This window comes from Ischnura elegans (assembly GCF_921293095.1).
Source record: "Ischnura elegans chromosome 13 unlocalized genomic scaffold, ioIscEleg1.1 SUPER_13_unloc_4, whole genome shotgun sequence".
In the NCBI taxonomy this organism is placed as follows: domain Eukaryota; kingdom Metazoa; phylum Arthropoda; class Insecta; order Odonata; family Coenagrionidae; genus Ischnura; species Ischnura elegans.
In genome coordinates, this window is record NW_025791660.1 from 5,096,725 (window position 1) to 5,117,125 (window position 20,401).

At 37.3% G+C, this 20,401-nt stretch overlaps 1 protein-coding gene across 1 annotated transcript in view; it reads right to left on the minus strand.

The window, feature by feature from the left end:
* The window catches only part of LOC124173296, a 158,312-nt gene extending 138,145 nt beyond the window's left edge, over positions 1-20,167 (minus strand). The window contains exons 1-5 of the mRNA XM_046552815.1: positions 19,759-20,167; positions 19,505-19,642; positions 15,760-15,927; positions 14,914-15,033; positions 13,765-13,896 (exon numbers count right to left, since the gene is read on the minus strand). Of these exons, the coding sequence (XP_046408771.1) occupies positions 13,765-13,896; positions 14,914-15,033; positions 15,760-15,927; positions 19,505-19,642; positions 19,759-19,926 (726 nt within the window). The 5' untranslated portion in view covers positions 19,927-20,167. The remainder of the gene's footprint in view (positions 1-13,764; positions 13,897-14,913; positions 15,034-15,759; positions 15,928-19,504; positions 19,643-19,758) is intronic.
* Between the last annotated feature and the right edge of the window lie 234 nt (positions 20,168-20,401).

Here is a 20,401-nt window from a genome sequence, read left to right on the forward strand (position 1 = left end):
AATTTAATTCGAATAATCTTTCGAATGAAAATTCACCGTGTAAAGCGGCCTTAAGAGGATCTTTGCAGCCGCACGAATAACGTTTCTCCTCCGTGTGGTCTAGTATGTGACAGTTGAGAGAACAACACTGAGTGAAGGGTGTTTTTGCAAATTCTGCATTTAAAAAATCTCTCCTGCGAGCGTTCGAATGTGCTCGACCAGAAAGTTGCTTACAGGAAAAGAATTATCGCACCTTCTGCACGAATAAGAATTTTCTCCAGAGTGTGTACGAATGTGTCACTACGTCGCCCTTTCTCGAGAAATACATTTCACGCTCGTTTCATGAAAAAGGTTTCTTTCCGGAATGCGTACGTGCATGTCTAACTAAGTGGCTCTTATTGGAGAAAGACTTTGCACACAAGTTGCAAGTAAACGGTCTCTCTCCCGTGTGTGTACGAATATGCGTGGCTAAGTGGCCGCTATTCGAGTAAGACATTTCACACTCTTTGCAAGAATAACGTCTCTTTCCAATGTGCGTACGGATGTGTGCATTGAGGCTGCCTCTGCGAGTAAAAGACTTGGAGCAAATTGTACAAGAATAGGGTTTCTCTCTCCTGTGGGTACGTACATGTTTATTCAAGTCGCTTTTCTGCGAGAAAGACTTTTCACACAAGTTGCAAGTAAAAGGTTTCTCTCCCGTGTGTGTACTAATGTGTGTAACTAAGTGGTACTTGCTCGAGAAAGACTTTTCACATTCGTTGCAAGCGTAAAGATTCCCTCCTCTGTGTGTACGGATGTGTGCATGGAGGTTGCTTCGGTAAGTGAAAGTTTTGCTGCACATGTTGCATGAATGTCTCTCTCCCCTGTGTGACCGCATGTGGCAATCAAGGTAATCGCAACGCGAGAAGGACTTGTAGCAGACTGAACACGAATAAGGTTTCTCTCCCGTGTGCTTGCGTACATGTCTAGCTAAGACTCTCACATCCGAGAAAGACTTTTCACACTCATTGCAAGAATAAGGCTTCACTACCGCATGTGTTCGCATGTGACTGTGAAGATTACCACTCTGAGTGAAAGACTTTTTACACACGTTACAAGAATATGGTCTCACTCCTGTGTGTATACGCTCGTGTGTGATGAGGTCACCTTTCCGAGTGAAGCACTTAGCACACACGCTACATGAATATGGTCTCTCTTTCTCTCCCGCACCCACGTGATTGCATTGGTTCCCAATGCAAGATAACATTGAGGATAAACCCTGTGAATTCGATTCCTCTTCTTCAGTGAAACTTCTCGTCATTTGTTCATCCATTAGGTTTCTTTCTGTCTTAACTAGAGATGATCCAGCGTTTGAACCAATTTGTGTCACCAAAGCTGTGCGACCAGTGCATTCATCAATTGGATAATTCCTTACATTTCCTTCCGCAGGCAGATACGAAGTTGATGTTGTTTCAATGAGCATATCTTCGGCAGCAGGCACCCCTAGAAAAGAATTTAAAATTACAACTATCACAGTCAAACATGAAAACTAATACTCCTAATCCTACCACTAAAAAGCGATTAAATGGATGAAAAAGCCATAAATCACAGAGTTAAAATTCAACCTGGCTTGGACATGATCCCACAAACCCAAGAAAAAAACAGAAAATCAATATAGGGTAAAATATTGGGAAAGAAACACAAAACACAAAAACAACTAGGGCAACAAGAACCACTATGACCCTGTGGCATTTCTTTTGTGTCCCCCCCTCAAATTTATGGAACCCCCCAGAAATTCCTACGAACTTATCCGCAGAACTTCTCCCGCTGAGGACTTTTCGCGCTAAGGTTTTTCGCCCAAAGGCCCTTCGACCCAAAGGCTCGGAGACTCGTGTCTCCGAAACTATTCCTCCGGAAACAGCCACCGAAACAGCCCCGATCTAGCCATACCTGCAGAGCAAGACTTACATAGGACTACTGCGGAGGAATACCTACTCCTTGGCAACCAAGGGGAAATTGGTGCTGAGGCCGTAGTATGCAGTTTGGAGTGAGAAGTATTACCATAGTCCTATCACAACTCTCTCTCCCTGCAGCACCTCACCCCACTATGTCCCTCCCCTCCATGTTTTCCAATGAATTTCCCTCTGATTCGACTGATGTCTCCAACCCAGAAGTTTGAGGGGAAAATTCCGGCCCTGCACGCTGTTCCCTCTTACCCCAGGATGATGCTTGGCGGAGCTGAGAGTCAACAGGGGCGATTTTTGGGGCAGATTCGCAGCTGATTGAACATCGCCCTTTCTACCCCTCCACTCCTTGGAAAAATCCCTCCCCTCCACTCTGTCTCGTCGTGGAGTGCCCAAGCTCTCTTTTGCTCGGGCGCCGGTGGTGGACGGATGGCGTGACTGACATGGGTGATTTAAGAAAAAGTATACAGCTTGTACTAAGTTTGGTAATGTTTCCTATGGGATGTTTAGTTTTCATCGTTGTTTTCTGAAATAATTCTGATTTTGAATTGTTCTACTTCAAATAGATATTGATTGAAAATAACTCGTAATTTTTGACATAATTTTGTTTCTTGTGTGCTGATTTTCTTGTTTGTGGAGTCTTTTCCTGAACCAGCTTGTGACCGACGATTGGAGTTCCCTATATCTGGGGCTTACGTGCACAATCTCCAAGATTTTACGACATAACGCCACAACACATATAAATACAACATCTGACTCACAATTGATGAAGAAGAATGAAATAAGGCCACTTTAAGAATTGGTCCTTTTTATGGTAGACTGATTTTTTCTTTATCTTTAAATGTCCAAAAGTAGGTATTTTAAAAATGGCAAATAATGTACTTTTCAATTGAATATCTTATGATTGACAAATATTTTGTATTTTGTGGCACTACAGATGAAAATCTAGGAAATATATTTTTAATTATTCCTGAATTGGTTTTCATAAAACTTTTAAACATTTAAAGGTTGAAGCAATAAACAAAAGGCCATAAAAACTATCTCATGAAAAAATATACTTAGCTATCATGAGATAAACAATCATTTGGAGGCGTAGCGGGGTTAGATATTCCAGGATTGCACGCAAGCCTCAGCTCTTATTTGCATTGGGATAGTAGTAATTCCACTCTTTTTCATAATTTCCGTCTCTATTGTTATCTATGCTATCTTCTGCAGAAATTCACTTCTCATAATTTGGGATATATTTGACAAACCTTGAAAAAACCAAGGGCAATGAAATAAGAAAATAAAAAAAAACATAAAAATATCATTGACCACTGTCTGGTATCATGTGCCACATATTTTGCAAACAGTTGGTCCACTAGATTGACGACAATAGTACTTTGGTTTTAGGATGTAAGCATATTATTATTATTATATCAGATTTTTTTGGCTACCACTTTCAACGTAATGAATGAAAATTGAACTTTGTTTTTACACATATATATTCATTAAATTTATGTTTTTAAATAAATATATATGTGGAAAAACAAAGTTCAATTTTCATTCATCATGAGTAAATTCCACAAAGTGACGCCTCAAACCATCAACCACTTTCAACGTCAATGACAGCATTGTGTAAAGAACTAGAACTGATTTATTGTCTTGGGGCAGTATGACCTGAACGTACAATTCTTTTGGAAATTAAAGAGAGATGAACTCATTGCTTCGCTCTTGCTGGGTTAAAATTCTTTCTGAATTTACTTCTCACTCCTTTTTGTCGTACCAACGTATATAAGCCTTTTTTGCAGCAAATATTTGGGCTATCGAAACAATAGTGAATTTGTAATCACATGTAACTTTTGGCACCCACAAATCCTTCAACTAACTGTATAACAATATCTTCAGCTGAATTACTACTCCAGTGCGGACCTTTGGGCTGTAAAAATATATAAAATAAGTTCTGCAAAAGAAAGTTACCATGAAAAACTGTTACATAAACAGGACCGCTTATTCACAGTCTATAATAGAAAATGAACACATAACACTTCCTACCCTGTTGACTTTTTAATACTTCTGCTAAGACGAAGATTTGCTATATCTAAAGGCGACAGGGGAGTGACATCCATAATACTCATGTATCAGCTAAGCTAGGAGAAAAATCACCCTGAAGACGTGTACTTTCAATAAGTCATACTGCTGGGAAACACTACTCTGTTTTTTTAGGAGTGCAGATTTCTTTTATTCACTGTGGGGAAAACGCTTAAGCTTTGTCACTGGTAAAGTATCAGCTTATGGTCACTTGCAACCCCACTACCCTTCCCTGCAGAGGAGGAAATAAAGCAAGCCACTTGCCGAGGTACCCATAACAGTAACTTAGATGTGTCAAACACTGTATCCTTGTCAATGTAGAGAAATATCATACAGAATTTGTTGCATACTTATAAGCGATGCTTTGAGAAAATGTTTACACTGGCGTGAGGCCAAGTCACGCTAGCTTCCTTTCTCACTCTATGTATGCTAACCAAGTGCCATTACTAACATGCAACTGTGTGAGGACTTAATAATGTACAGCTACTGAAAATCAGGTGCATAATATGCCATCATATGATAAATGGCACACGGATGAAACACTATCACCCACTTGTGTACCCCACGTCACTACTGAAGGGTAAAGGGTTGGGATGCAACATTATTGGCAGTCACTTGAACCCTCTCCTACCAGCGCCTACAAATGGAAAACGTTTTCTGCACTGAGTGGCATAAGAATATTTGGAGCCTATCTGTGTGTAGCTTTATTTAGAGAAGAGTCGCACTGGTTTCTTGGTTCCTCAGACTTGGGAGACAAGTCAACGGTGTGCCCTTCCTGTACGCCTGTTACTGGACTTGATCCTCTAACTCTATCTTGTCAATGGACATCTTATTGTGTTACCAGTATTTTTTAAACAAGATGTAGTACTTGTTTTCAATAATTTAACCTTCAAAAAATTTACTAACATTTTTAAGCATTGAGGAATTTTAAACAAAATTGTAGTGTTTTTTGACAACAAAGTTAGTGAACACAAGGTACTAAGACTATAACTTCAGAAATTCGTTATTTATAACACTAAAATTTCATTTTATAAACTGCTTACGCGCAGAGAAAAAATGGAGAATTCATTTCAAAGCGAAAAAACAACAGTATGTAGTACGCAACAAAATATATCGTGGCCAAAACCATTGAAAATATAACCACTTTGTGACTGAGTCCTGGCGTGAGGATATAAATAAGTGGGTGGGTCGGGCTGAACCTTTTCGCACCAGACAGGCCTTGGGTGGAGGCGACAGAAATTTTCATACGTAGAAGAGCTGACGTCAGGTATATCTGTCACAGATTTTTCAATGCAAAGACTCTTGCCGATGCAAGGGAGGGGAAGTACTGCTGAGGTAGCAATTGTCGGATGCATTCAGGCCCTGCCTGAGACCCAGCTTAGCAAGAACATAGAGCCACCACTGGGCAATTAAGTCCGAACCCTCCCACTCTTTTATGATCATCCTCACTGCAGGAATTCTTTAAAAAGAGTAAAGTATTGAAAATAAAATACAATGCTCGGTTGAAAAAAAAACACTGGTAATGCAATTATTTGACTGTGGATAATTCCTTTGACAGAGTTAGTGACTGGGGTGAGGGAGAGACTCCCTGATGAGCTGGGTCTGAATTCTAAGGGACTAAAACACCCATGCAACTTGCCACCAAAAAAGAACTCCATACAGAAAGGTTTAAATGTCCTAATGCTTCTCGTAGCACAAAAACGTTTTCCAAACGTAAGTCCTGGCATGACAGAGTTTAGGTGACTGCTCATAACTTTGCAGCCTAATCCTAAATAAATTCAAAATACAGAATACAGCCACTAAATGCATCCGACGATTTCTAACCAGGGGTATCTTCCCTTCCCTCATGTTGGCAGGAGCAATGTCCGATCTTTTGCATTGAAAAATACACGACTGCTATACCTGACATTAGGTGTGCGACACATGAAAATGCCCGTCAAATCCTGCCCACATCCGGCTTGAAAGTGTTGAAAGGGGAAAGGTGACTGCCCCTGACTTTACCACCTATGGCGAGGTGGATAAAACAAATAGCTAGAAACATTATCTAACTGGGCTTAATTACCATGATAACCGAATATCATTACTATGCAGAACTAAAAGACCTAACTCATACAATTACGGGTTTGAAATCATCTTTGGCTGTTTCTTAGCCATATTGATTTCAATACTGGAGAATACCTCTCAATTTTATATTATGTCAACAGTATTTTCTACTGCAAGGAAGCTTCATGATTGTCTCACCGTTAAATCTAACAAAGCACCGCAGCCTATTCTAGGGAAACAAGGGCGAAAAGGATTGCACTCATTAAAATTATATTCCCTTATTTAAAATGGACCAAAGGAAGGATAATTTTTCCATTCACATGACCAGTTTCCTTATTCACATTTTCTATTTAGACTGAAATTCACTTTTCGATACTCGATTCTCAAACCAAGTGCTCCATTATGGTGATTTGTTAAAAATTTTTCAAGAAACTGGTCTCAAAACATGGCTAGTTAAATATTAACAATTTCAATGCAACAAAATTTTTTCTAGGCTTTAAAAATGATACAGATGACAAAAAAAGCACAAAAATGTAACTCTTCTTCCCTATCCGTTTGGCACTTAAACTAAAAAAAACAGAAAATATGGATGGATGACTAATCAGTCACAATATGGCCACTTTAAGAAGAGATGACTTCAAAGTTTCATCCGCCATTCACGGCAGGGCATTGTGAAAACTAGTAAGTCGTCACATCTGAAATCGGCCTGAATTTTATGGCCCGTTGATGGTGTGGATGGCACGGTGACAGGCCGGAGTGCAATGGGTGCTGTGGAGACCATGAAGTGATTAGACTCATCTGAAGGAATCCATAGAGACATATGTTTATTCAAAAGCACAGAGGCATGCTGGGGATTCTGGCCAGTGAAAAGACATCCCGTCAGAAAGCAGCCTCAGCCTTACCCATATACAGCTATTTGTAGCCCTTAAGAGCACTAACCCACTGCTTCCATTGTGGAATCTGTCGAATTCTCAACCGTGTCTCTTATAACAGAAAAAGTTGGCTAAAATAAAGCATTAACATGTACATCCTCCACATTAGCATCAATTCCTCCGTGTATAGAGTTATTTTCAACCATTAAGAGTACTCACCAAATGCCTTCATTGCAGAATCATGGGCAATAGTCGATCTCTCAATTGGGTCCCCATCCTCGCCTAAAGTAAGCTGGAAGAAATCGTCAACAGATGAATCATGTATACACAAAGGATTCGTGAATATTTTGAAGGATTGATAAAAACAACTTCATACTCCACATTGCATCAAAAGGGTATTCCTAACAAATATTTTCCGTTCAAAATAAATTTTTTCAACACTCTCACAATATTTTCACATTTCTTTCAACATCAAAGTAGTCTTTGATTTAGGTTATGCCTGCATTCTAATATTATCTTCATTAGTTAACTCTGCAAATAATGGCATTTTATTTTCATCGGATGCCATAAAAGAATTAAGGTTTCTTTGGTAATGAAGGAATCGAAACCACATATTTGAAACTAGGCATTGGTGTCAAAAAATGGGATAAAATCTGACACAGCTACATTTCAAAAGCAGATATCGATACTGAAAACTAAATTTTTCAGTGGAAATCATGAAAATAATGATGAACAGCTGGCATTTGTAAAATGAAAAGTAGAAACTAATTATGAAAAGTGCTCCATGTGAAAATTGAACCTAGAAGTTCCAGGTAGTAGCCACACACCATAACCACGGGGCTATCTCTCCTACATGAAGGTAGACCATTTATAATGGAGTAAAATAGACATGTAAATGTTTAACTACATTTCTAGTTTAAACCATTGGTTATGTTACCCCACATTGGGTTGATTCGTGGACAGCTTCTTACATATTACGAGTACAATGCTAAAAAGTTTGATTTGATTTGACATCTGATTTTCTTATTAAGACATGATTTATTAGAGTAAGGATTTACTTTAGCCAAATATAAGGCAAGTAAACTACAGCACATAAATAAACCATTAAGATGAATAAAAACGGCTTCTTTTGAGATAAGAATACTTACTTCAGGAATTAGAAACTTTGAATGGAATGGGTTACTTTTAAAGCTGTGCAGAAAGCAAAACGTCCTATCATTTAGAATGATAAATGTTTAGATATTTACCTACTATCTCCTTCATCAATAAGTTAAATCCTATAACAAGAATTCCTCACATACCTGGTCATTCTCTTCCAGAGATGGTTCCCTCTTTACCCCAATCAGCGTCCACTCCAGGTCTACCACTACGGCTCCTGTGCCCCGAGTTTCCACCTTTTCACCTTGGGAAGCAGTTAAGGTTATGGACTGCAACAAAATGCCAAATCATCATCATACATGATTGAGATACAAAAAAAAAAAGAAATGCTTTTGAGAATTTGTCTCACGAATAAAATTTAAGCTCATTCAAGATGGATACATTCTTCATGCTCGCCTACAAGCTTCCTCAAAGTACTTAATGTCAGCATTTCATAATGTTTATGCTTATGTAAATTAAGTTTACCACTTTACTACAGACTTAAAACCTCTTACTTGCATTGCAAAATCCCTTCAAAAGCCACATGATGATCCTCAGGGAAATGGTTTCTGGATACGTAAAACTCCAGATATAATCTTATTCATAACAGAAACTTATTTTATGGTAGAACTTTGCATGAGAATGCAGAGCACAAATATAATAACACACTCATCATCATCATCAGCATTAGTCAACAATCCTAAGATTGGTTTGACGCAGCTCTCCATTTCTCTCTCCTATCCGCTAATCTTTTCATAGCTACATATTTATACTCTTTCACATCCTTTATAACCTGTCCTATATAACTCATTCGGGGCCGTCCCTTGCCCTTTTTCCCTTCCACTGGTCCTTCAACGATTGTCTTCATCAGACCACCGTGCCTCAAAATGTGGCTAACTAAGTTGTCCCTTCTTCTGCTTAATGTTTTTAGGAGGCTTCTCTTTTCTCCCACTCTCCTTAGCACTTCCTGGTTACTCACACGGTGAATCCATTTTATCTTCATCACTCTTCGGTAGAACCACATTTCGAATGCTTCCACTCTTGACTTCTCTGCTGCTGTCTACGTCCAAGCCTCGCTTCCAAAGAGAAGCATACTCCATATGTAGCATCTGATGAATTGTTTCCTTACTTGTATGCTGGTATTTTCAGCTGTAAGAAGATTCTTCTTTTTGTAGAAAGCCCTCTTCGCCTGCGCTATTCTACTATGTATTTCTTTCTTGCTCCGTCCATCGCTGGTAATTCGGCTTCCCAGGTAAGAGAACTCGTTCACCTCTTCAATCTTATGCTTTCCTAGGTTGATGTTTGTTTTACCCTCCTCTCTTTTGCTGCAAACTAATATCTTAGTCTTCTTTTTGTTGATTTTCAGCTGATATCTGGCCATTGTCCTTTCCATGTTTGTCAACGTCTTCTTCAAATCCTTCTCTGCCTCGGCTATGACTGCTATTTCGTCAGCAAATCGCAGCATACTAATTATTTCTCCGTGGATATTGACACCCGAAGCTTTCTGCTTGATTTCGTTGATGGCTTTCTCTATGTAAACATTAAAAATTAAGGGGGAAAGCGCACAACCTTGTCTCACCCTTTTTCTTATTCTAGCTTCTGCACCGTTTGGTCCACATTTGATCACAGCTACTTGGTTTTTACACAAACTATGAATAATTCTACGATCATTGTAGAGTACGCCGATTTCTTTCAAAATTCTAAGCATTGAATTCCATTCCACGTTATCAAAGGCCTTCTCTAAATCGAGAAATGCTATGAAGGTTGGTTTGTTTTTCTCCATTCTCTTCTCTATGATCATCCTAAGAGCCAAAATTGCTTCCCTTGTGCCCCTGCTTTTCTTAAATCTGAATTGGTCCTCATCCAGGAATTCTTCTGTTCTTCGTTCAATTCTCCTGTAAATGATTCTTGTCAGAATCTTTGACACAGGTGTCTTCAGGCTTATGGTCCTTAATTCTTCGCACTTCTCAGCTCTCTTCTTTTTGGGTATGGGAATGATGATGTTCTTCTCGAATTCACTATGTAAATCTCCTGTTGAGTACTTATCGCAGATAGTTTTATAATAACACACTACCACGGAAAATTAATACGGTCTAGAAAGGAGAATAATTTCTTGTGTTTTGGTTTATAAGTCAATTTTACCCTCCAGCGGGGGTGCTGTGGCACAAAGTGCAACATTGTGCCGTTTCGGTCTCACTTTATTATTTGGTCAGTGAACCAAACGCACCAATTATTCCTTCTTTGTAGCACTATGGAGATTTATGTTTGTGATTCAAGCGCGTGGCATCTCGAATTTCGAAATAAAAGGAATAATTAGCTGAGCTGGTCGTCGTTGTCAGTGCAATGGGTGCCCGGTGATGTAATACTATCCCGAAGTGGCAATTATAGATCAACATTGTTTCTTTCTGTACAATGTAGCGTGAGGTGAGTTGGTGGGAACACAAGAGTATTCACCATTCCTTCTCTGGATCAGGGTGAGCTAACAGGTAAGTGTTTGGTGTGTAGGAGCAGCTGTTTGTGGAGAGAAATGAACCTGTGGCATTTTCTCCCATGTGAGCCCTATGATGTGAGTACACTTTTAGAATCAATTTCCATTGGATACTTTGTTGTCCTTTTATGGGATTTCGATGTAGAAAAATTCAAAAGTTAGTTATCACACTGCTTAGGGCACAAAGATTCATTACCCAAGAAGACTATCTGAGTGTACTGCAAGAGCAGTCAGACAAGGAACAGGAAGTCGGCATTGAGGAAAGTGATGACACAGATGAGGAGGAAAATAATTCCCTAGGTGATTACCCCTAGGTAATAAGAGACTATGATGAAGCTACATCTGATGGCAATGTGGAAGAACCTGTAACTCCTGAAGATAGTGATGTTGATGGTGAGAATAATTATTTTTTGGAAAAGTTGATAAATCTTGCAAGTGGAAAAAACTTCTTTTTGCGGTGCTACAAAGATCAAGAGCAAAAACATTATGAAAACCCTACCAGGGATGAAACTGTGCAAGAAATACACCTGATGAGGCTGCGGCTTTTCTGAAATGTATAGATATAGATATGATTGATGAAATTGTGATGCAAACAATCAAGTACATTCAAACTAAAATTGCTCTTGTCCACTATTCAAGGGATAGGGATTGTAAGGAAATGACAAGAACTGAATTTATGGCTGTGCTGAGTATACTTTTTCTAATGGGCATAAAAAAGGTCATCAAGCAAATGCTTTAGAATTGTGGAGTGCAGATGGATCAGGAATGCAAATTCTAAGGGCAGCTATGAGTTACAAGCAATTTTTGTTTCTCTTGCTATCAGTAGGATTTGACTACTGAGCAAGTAGGTATTTCCGAAAACAAACAGATAAATTAGCTGCAATCCAAACAATAATAAACTCGTTCATAGGAAATTGTCAAAAAACGTATAATATGAGCGAATTTGTGACAATTGACAAAATGCTGCAACCATTTAGATGGCCGTTGCAGTTTCATTCAATATATACCGAGCAAACCCGCAAAATACGGGATAAAGTTATATACTATGTTTGATGTGAAAACATTCTTCACCAGTAATCTCGAAGTGTATTGCGGGAAGCAGATGAACGGTTCATATTTAGTGTCAAACCCACCAGTAGACATTGTCAAGAGGCTTGTAGGATCAATTGAGGCAACTAATCATAATCTTACCACAGAAAACTGGTGTACTAGTTATCCGCTTGCCAAGCATCTCGTTACAAAAACATTACAACCATTGGCACGCTGAAAAAATAAAAGATTCCACCTGAATTTTGGCCAAACAATACGTGCGATGTAGGGTCATCTCTCTAAGAGTTTCAGAAAGACATTACCCTCCTATCATATGTTACAAAGAAGAACAAGGTGGTGTTGTTGTTTTCAACAATGCATGCTGAGGCGATCACTGATGAAGGTTCAAATAAACCATTCATTATATTAGATTACAATGCAATGAAAACAGGTGTTGACATGGTTGACCAAATATGTAGTTAGTATTCTGTGTCCAGAATTACGAAAAGGTGGCCATTAGTTTTACATTATAGATTTTTGGTCATCGCAGGAATCAATGCTCACATATTTTATAGGGCAAACAATCCTACGGATAAACATTGCAGGAGGACATTCCTGAAAACCTTATCGTACACATTGATGAACGCACACTTGAAAAACAGGTCAAACATATTATCTCTACCAGCTGACATTAAATTATTCTTGTCAAGTTATCGAAATGAAGACTTACCAGTTGAGCGAGTCAGCAAGTAAGGAAATAAATAGCGTATTGTGTGGCCGTGCAAAGAACATATCAACGACAATAAAATGTGGGAGGTGTAATAACTTTTATTGCAGATAGTACTGTGAAACAGTAACTACCTGCCAAATGTGTACGATAAATGATGTGAAAAACCTTAAGACGTACAAACTGAGTTTTTGGTATTGCTTTAAAAAAATTTAATAAAAATTTTGAATTATAAAAGCGTTCAAAAATCTGTACTTTTTGCCAAAACTATGTAAAGTTTAATTTAAAAAACAAGGTAATGAATGTATGCTTCTTAATTCGAGTTTTTGTTATTAATATCAGAGGAAAACCAAGTGTTGCACTGAGTGCCACGAGTGCCCGCTAGTGTCAGAGAATATGGCGTGCCTGCTGGAGGATTAAAGGCATCAAACATTTTGGCTAATAAAAATAAGTGACTCAGAATAGAAATAATGGGAGGCAATTCCAGTAAATGAAAAAAGTTATCCATACATTACCTTATAGGACAAAAGATGCTTAACTTTAATGGGAAAATATGAAGGTTTATTTTACCCTGCACAAAAAATTGATGAGTGGTGTGTACTTGAGGTATTTTTACTTCCAGCAACTATATGAAAATTACATAATGTATATTAAAGTAGAACGTCATCAGTTTTCCCAGAAATAATTGAACCCTTAACAACATATTTGCTCAAAAGGTATACGATAGTGCTTTCAAGGATGTGAAATTGTTTCAGGTGTAAATGCAATTATTATCTATGATAAAATATAAACAACAAACGATAACTTCCAAAACTTTAACATATATCTCCACTCCTGACCATGGTTTCAACACAATGTCATTTTCATATCTCATAACCTTAAAAGCAGACAAGCTACAGGAGGCATAATTATCAGTGACGAATGAAGCAAGAAAGAAATAGAGAATAGAATAGCTTCTGCACAAAGAGCACTCTAGAGAAAAGAGGAATCTCCACACAGCTTAGAGTACTGATACAAAAATATGGAAAATATTCATCGGAAACTACATTTTGAGCATAGTTAAAAATGATAGCAAGGTTTTAAATCGACGACCGCATGAAAGTCGTAAGTGGAAGTATTGGAAATGTGTTGCTCATGAAGAATGTAGAAGGTAAAAGGGATCGAATGAGGAAGTACCAAGGAAGAACAGAGAATAGTAGGAGAAGTCTTCAAAAAAACAAAACTTAATCAGCTACAGCGTGAGATATGATAGACTTATATAGACATTAGTCAAAAGGGAAATGGAGAAATGGATGGGAAAAAGGGAAAAGATTGCTTCTAGATGTACATATATCATTAGTTAGATTAATGAGGATTTATAACAGAAAAAGTAAGTACATATTTAAAGATAAGAAAAACAAATTTTAGGAAGATGCCGATACAGTTTATATGTAACTCAAGGTCAACAGACAATACATAGTTCATAAATAGTATTACCTGACCAGAAATGTCTTGATGTATCAGTTTGCTTGAGGCACCATCAGTGCAATCATTGAGTCTATATCCACCTTCATCATCGCTGATATGATCTTCTTTAACAGAAGGGCACTTGTATGTTACCGCATTACTCTATTGGAAAGAGGAACCTTCATTGATACATATTATAATCAATTGGTACAAGAAACAACAGTGATAATGAAGAATGCTTTAATTACAGGATGTCAGTACAAAATAAATTATTCCAAAGGAACGATTATTGCCTTTTAGTAGAAATACATTTACCTAATCAACCAACAACATTTGGCCAATATAGTTCTTTTTGTTTCAATATAATCTAATGAAATTCTTGGTAAGAAGAAGGAACCCTTTTATTGGGAAAATCTTGAGAGTAAATAGCTCTTAAAATTGTGGACTTCCCCTTGCATTATAATTAATTTTCAAAAATGAGCAAGACAAAAGCACTGATTTCTAAGAAAATAATAAAAATCCAAGAATAAGCAAAATATTAATATTACATTAATAATGGAAGGGTTTCAAGACTATGAACAACAACAGCAGAAAATTGAGTCAAAGTAAATAAAAATCAGTTCACCTCACTAAAATTTGACGTCTTTTGGTAATCGATTTGCATTGCCAACGTGCAACACCTCATTCAAAAATGTTAAAGGACAAATCCCTAGTCCTTGCTATAAATTCCTGTTCACTTTCATCACAAAATCCATATCTGATCTGATTCCTGTGAATATCAATCTCTCATAAGGAACGAGCTATGCTGTTCGACCGGGCTAGCAGCTGCACCATGATGTCATGGTCATTCTTTAAATTGTTCCAAACTCAACAGTACTCATCTTAACTCTCAATTCCTAATCACCCTTCTACTACTCAGTCATGTGATGACAGTGCTCTCACTTGCTGAGTAAACAAATTTGAGCAGTCAGTTTTGCATTAAAAAAGCAAAAAAGGTTCTTTACAATAAATAATTCATTTAAAATTATTCATTCATGAAATGTATTCTGTAGCTGGTCATTATTGATCAGGGGTAGGAGAATGCTTTACGTTTGTTCGAAGTGGTGTTGGGAATAATCCATTAAGGAATGATATTGTGCCGTAGAAAATTAGAACTATACAAGGCAAAAGTCAACTCACCAATTCATCAGTGGCCAATGGGTCTGACACATCAGTTGAAATTCCTGCTGGATCTGATGTGTACAGCATAGGATAAATCCCTTCACTGAGGTTACCTTCATCCTCGTCTTTCACTTGAAACTGGAAGATAGTGATGGGCTTCACTCAATTAAAGAAAAAACAATACTAAGCCCGTTTGATGATAAAAAATCCTCATTTCCTTGACATCACTCCAGCTGGCCAATGTACTCATGATATTTTTGCAACTCCCGGATCAAACTCCAGAATATTAACGTTCAACTAGGGAGGGAGAGTTGGATGTCTCGAAGGGCATGTGGTTTGAATGAGAGTTTTGGCCACTTACAGCAGAGGCAAAACAGCTGGAACAACAGATTGAGCTTCCACTGTACATTGAATTGTCTTAATATTTTCTTTACCCATGCATGTAATGAGGTGTCACAACAGTTATAGCTGGAACCTTCATTGAAATTAAGGAGAAAGATGGCTTAAAACAAAGAGAGGGCAATAATGAGACACAGCCCAGTTATAGCCAAGACAAATGGCATAAACAGGCATTTCACATCGTTATCTACAAGCCTACTCCATCAGATACAAGTAATTTCTATCAGAAGATTTCCAGTATTGTACAAGTGATATTGACTAAAAAAGAATAGTGTGGTTCAGTTTTCTGCCTCATATGTTACAACTAGAAAATCCCTCAACTGACGGTTGCATTACTTTGAGTGACTTCCCATAAATATACTTATATTTATGACGGACACACCGTCTTCCTTATCGCTACCGAGAAATTTGTATAACTGAAGGTGGTTCAAATCAGGTTTCACTGTGTACTAGAACATAACTTACCAACTCATTGTCCCTGGGCAGTACCAAGTCTGGCACAGGAAGGTATATTTCAGTGGTTCGGGCTGAGTATGCGGGCTGTGAATTCTTTTCAATCACATCTTGAATGCAACCCTTAGTCTCCACAGAAGGCCCCGAATTGTCATCACCTGCCCCTCGTTCTTCAAAACTCTGCAGAAAAAGTAAGAGAGAAAAAACACTCATCTCCTTAAAAATACATTCATGGGATGCTCTAAAGCAATACGAAAAAGGATATTCAACATATCGTCCATGATTTCATATACAAATGGAGTGGCGTCAGCATGCCTGTTAATCAAGTTTTGTGTATGGTGAATGTGGATCTCTGTGGTCGAATAAGTGATGTCTCAGTTGGTGGGGCAAAAAACATGTTTGTGCTCATTGATGATTATTCCAGGAAGCCATTTTGCTATTTTTTGAAATCCAAAAGTGAAAAATTTGATAGATTAAGTTAATTTAAAGCTTGGGCTGAGAACAGGACATATATGAGGATTAAGGTTGTAAGATCTGACAATGGTCTTGAATTACCTAATCAAAAGTTTGATTCTTTTTAAGGGTATATGGAAAAGAGCATCATACTAGCACCCCATATACTCCTCCACAGAATCGTGTGGCAGAATGTGCTAATTGCACAATATGTGTAATGACTAGATGCACGTTGTTTGATTCAGGCTTACCAAAGGGTTATTGGGCTGAGACCTGTAACACTGCAGTCTGCATTAAAAACCGTGTACCACATAGAGCTATTCAAGGTAAGGCTCCACAAGAGTTGTGGGGAGGAAAAATTTCATCATTCAAACATTTAAGGGTTTTTTGGTGTCCTGCATATGATCATGTTCCTGATCAGAAAAAAATAAGTGGGATGCTAAGGGGAAAAGGTTAATTTTGTTATTGTGAAACCAGAAAAGGTTATAAACAAGTTGATCCAAATAATACCTCAAAAGTCATTAGGGCTAGACATGTTTTGTTAGAAAATTATAGGAAGCCTAATGTAAGGGATGAAAGTGTACCCATTAAGGGTAAGAATGATGCAGTGTACTATTTTTTATCATTTTATCCTCTTTGACTCAAATGGAGGCTTTGTGCAAGTGATGTCAAGAAAGAAGATGACACCTTTTCTATTTGAAAGTAGACGATTAGATATGAATACTGTTGAAGGGTTTTGTCCATATACGCCCGGGTTGGAGGGAAAAAAGCATTTAAAATTTAAAAAATACAATCACATTGAATTTAATTAAATAATTTGGCTCATTGTTTCAAAGCCAGTTTTGCCCAGTGGTAGCATACCGGACTTTCATTTTGAAGGACCAGGGTTCGAGACTCGGAGAGAGTATATTTTTTCCAGTCTGCCACCGCCATTTTTTGTCATCTTATTCAGATTTGTTGCTTTCTGACGTTATACATTTTTTTACTTGACTGCTTCTTGAGAATAAGCCCTATATTGACACTGATATCGCCAAGATTCATCCAAGCAGGAGTGATTAAACTGTGGTGCTGGCAACAAAATGAAGGGAACTTATTTTCAGAGCAAAAGATTTTAAATGTACTGTCTCTGAAGAGTTACCCAGGTTCCATGTGGGAGAAAGACATACAATCAGGGAGAACGAAAACTGACAAGCTAGAAATGATCGACAGATGGGTATACGATCGCTTTGTGGAAGCCAGGAACAGGAATGAACTGGTGATGATGCGGACTTCACAAGAATAGGCTATTTCAGGGTGATTTCATCACATATCTCCAGGATTAGAATTCTAAGCTAGTGCTTAATGGGTTGCATCTTTCAAGAAGAGACACCGAAACGTGCAACACAAAAATACATGTCAACGAGGAAGCATCTGCTGAAGAAATAATACACAAAGCAAAGTAACACACTCATACACAACAGAGTATGATATTATGGCCTAAGAAAAACTGCTTTCTAAAGTTTTTATTGTGTGTGTCATAACCTGGTGGTGATTTTGGAAAGACAGCCATTAAAATTATAATGCAAGCTATCCCAAAAATATACTAGGAAAGAAGACCTTCCCATTCAAGTAGTTCATTCCAATTTCTACCCCAACAATTTTTCCATGTACTTCAAATTCATTAAACAAAATCGATCTGCAAAATGAAATACATCCCATTCCCTATGCCATGAAGCTATTTACAAAAAAAACTTATGTCTACAAATAATAAGAATATTCAAAAAAGTTAACCAAAAAAATACATGATGAATCAAAATCATCGCCCCATATTTTTAAGGCCTGTTTACACCACACAATATCATATGTAAGTTAATGTGTGAATGCATGAATAATGAATGCAAGGACCATATCAGACAGGTTCTATTTTCTATTCATGCATTCACACAAGTTGGGTGTGTTACCCAATGCATTCTTGTGTACATTTCTGGATTCATTTATTTAGAGAATAACTAGCAGAGGTAAATTCATGGAGTAAACAGACATTTACACAAGAACCGTAATGCAACAACCCCTACTGATTTAAAAAGCAATACAGTGTTCAATATCCCCAGCCACAATTATGACGATTCTTACATGGGAAAAACATCTCAATACATAAAAAATAGTATTTCACAATGAAAAACATCTCTTAAAATTAGGATACCTATAAAAATGTACCCATTGTTACAGTGTAATAACTAAAACTCAAACTCTCAATAAATAAAAATCGCACTCTCGATAAATAAAAAACACTTTTGTGTACATGATGTTTGATAGTACCAAAATCATGCACACAAAATATTATTATTGAAGAATCGTTTCATTAACGGTTTATATAAGCAAAGACATAAAACATTTGATAAATAGCTGACAAAGATATTTTTAACAGATAATATTGTTATCAAATCAATCAGATATGTTACAAATTAAAAAAATGCATATAGGCTTAATATTGTAACATTGCAACGAACCATTAGACTAAATAGCTAGGTATGTACAATAAATTTTCTTAACCTGTTCTAAACATTTTCGATCGATTTGTTGAAATACTTCATTCGATATGTCTTCGTGTATTACAAATTAAAAATGATAAATAAACTTCTTAAAGTCCGCTAGTACGATTCTATTAATTATCGTAACTGTAGGTGTTGGAATTTAAAACCAAACAGGAGGTAAAAAGCAAAAGAAATACATCGAAAACATATTCCATAAAAATGTTCATATTCATTGGTATCTTTTTTGAGTTGGTCATTCACATTCACAATACAAAAAGAAAAAACGACTTCACTCGTCACCATTGAGAAACCAACTGCGAGATAACTAATGCCTCGTCAGGATTAACTAATTCGGAAACACTATGTGGGACATTGGACTCTTTTCACTGCTCAGTTGATCATGCACAAGGACCTTTAGCACCATCTACTGTTGTTCATTAATAAATTTAATACCCCATTAACTTTTGATGCCTAATCAAAGCGATTTTTAACAAACGTTGCACGTACCGGTTTGTTACAGTTATAAAGCATTATACTTTGCCCGTCGTGGCAAGTGATTTATCAAATACACAACGAAGTTACTTTTTCAAGTTACTGTTATAACCAGTTCTACCAACAAATACAAACATCTTGCTATATTTCTCATTCCCGTTGATATAAACTTAAAACTACTAATACCGGGCAGCACGGTACATAATCACGAACAAGTTAATATCAGTTTGCGAGAATGATTTAACATCATGTGGATTTTACACGAGGCTTCCAATGAAAAAAAAATAAGAAGCACTCACCCTGAAGTTATTTCTGGACGAAAATTTTCTCAGTTCTGCGTCCGATTCATGACACATATTCCTGAAATCGTAGAATTTGATGATCTTTTTTAAGCACAGTGGACATAAAGTTGCAGGCAGGCCATCTCCCACAGCAACCTAAGAAAGGAATGAAAATATTACCAAGAGATTTCAGACGTACCGTGGAAAATATGTTCATGGAACGGTATAAAATACGAGGTAAGGAAATCGATAACATGCAACCCGCCACTTACTTTTAAGTCGACTAAATCATACAACGCATCCTCTACAGTTATCTGCCTTGCTACAATTGAAGTGAATATGTTATAATAATAATCATTTTTCTTCATGCAAAGTCTGCACGGGGTGCCCTCGGAATTCCTGTACAGACACTCTGAGTAATTCCCAGTGGTAGCACTCATGGTTTCACAGCAATAACTAATTCAGTCTCTAAACAAATTCACTCCTCAAGCAAAGCATCCACACAGCACTCAGTGATTACTAAATTCCTAATAAATTACGATCATTTCCATTACGTACACCAATACAAAAACATTGGAATTATTAAGAAAAAGGGCGTGTTCAGCTCACATTTAAATATGACCTCAAAAAGAAATCACATTGCAGCAGAGTAATAAGCAAATATTTCTACGGATTCCATGTTTATTGACACACTGCATTATAATAGACCAAATAAGCAAGATTTAGCTCAGATACCGAACTTAAGTTGCATATTTTAGCGCTAGAGGATAACGTACGCAGTAGGCCTACAATCGATAGATGAGGTATTTGCAACGATGAGTGATAAATTATTGAGATTTATAGCATTTTTTTTGACAGGAATGTTTTAGTAATTTTTATAATACAACTTTCAAGATATTTTGTACCCTTTATTAT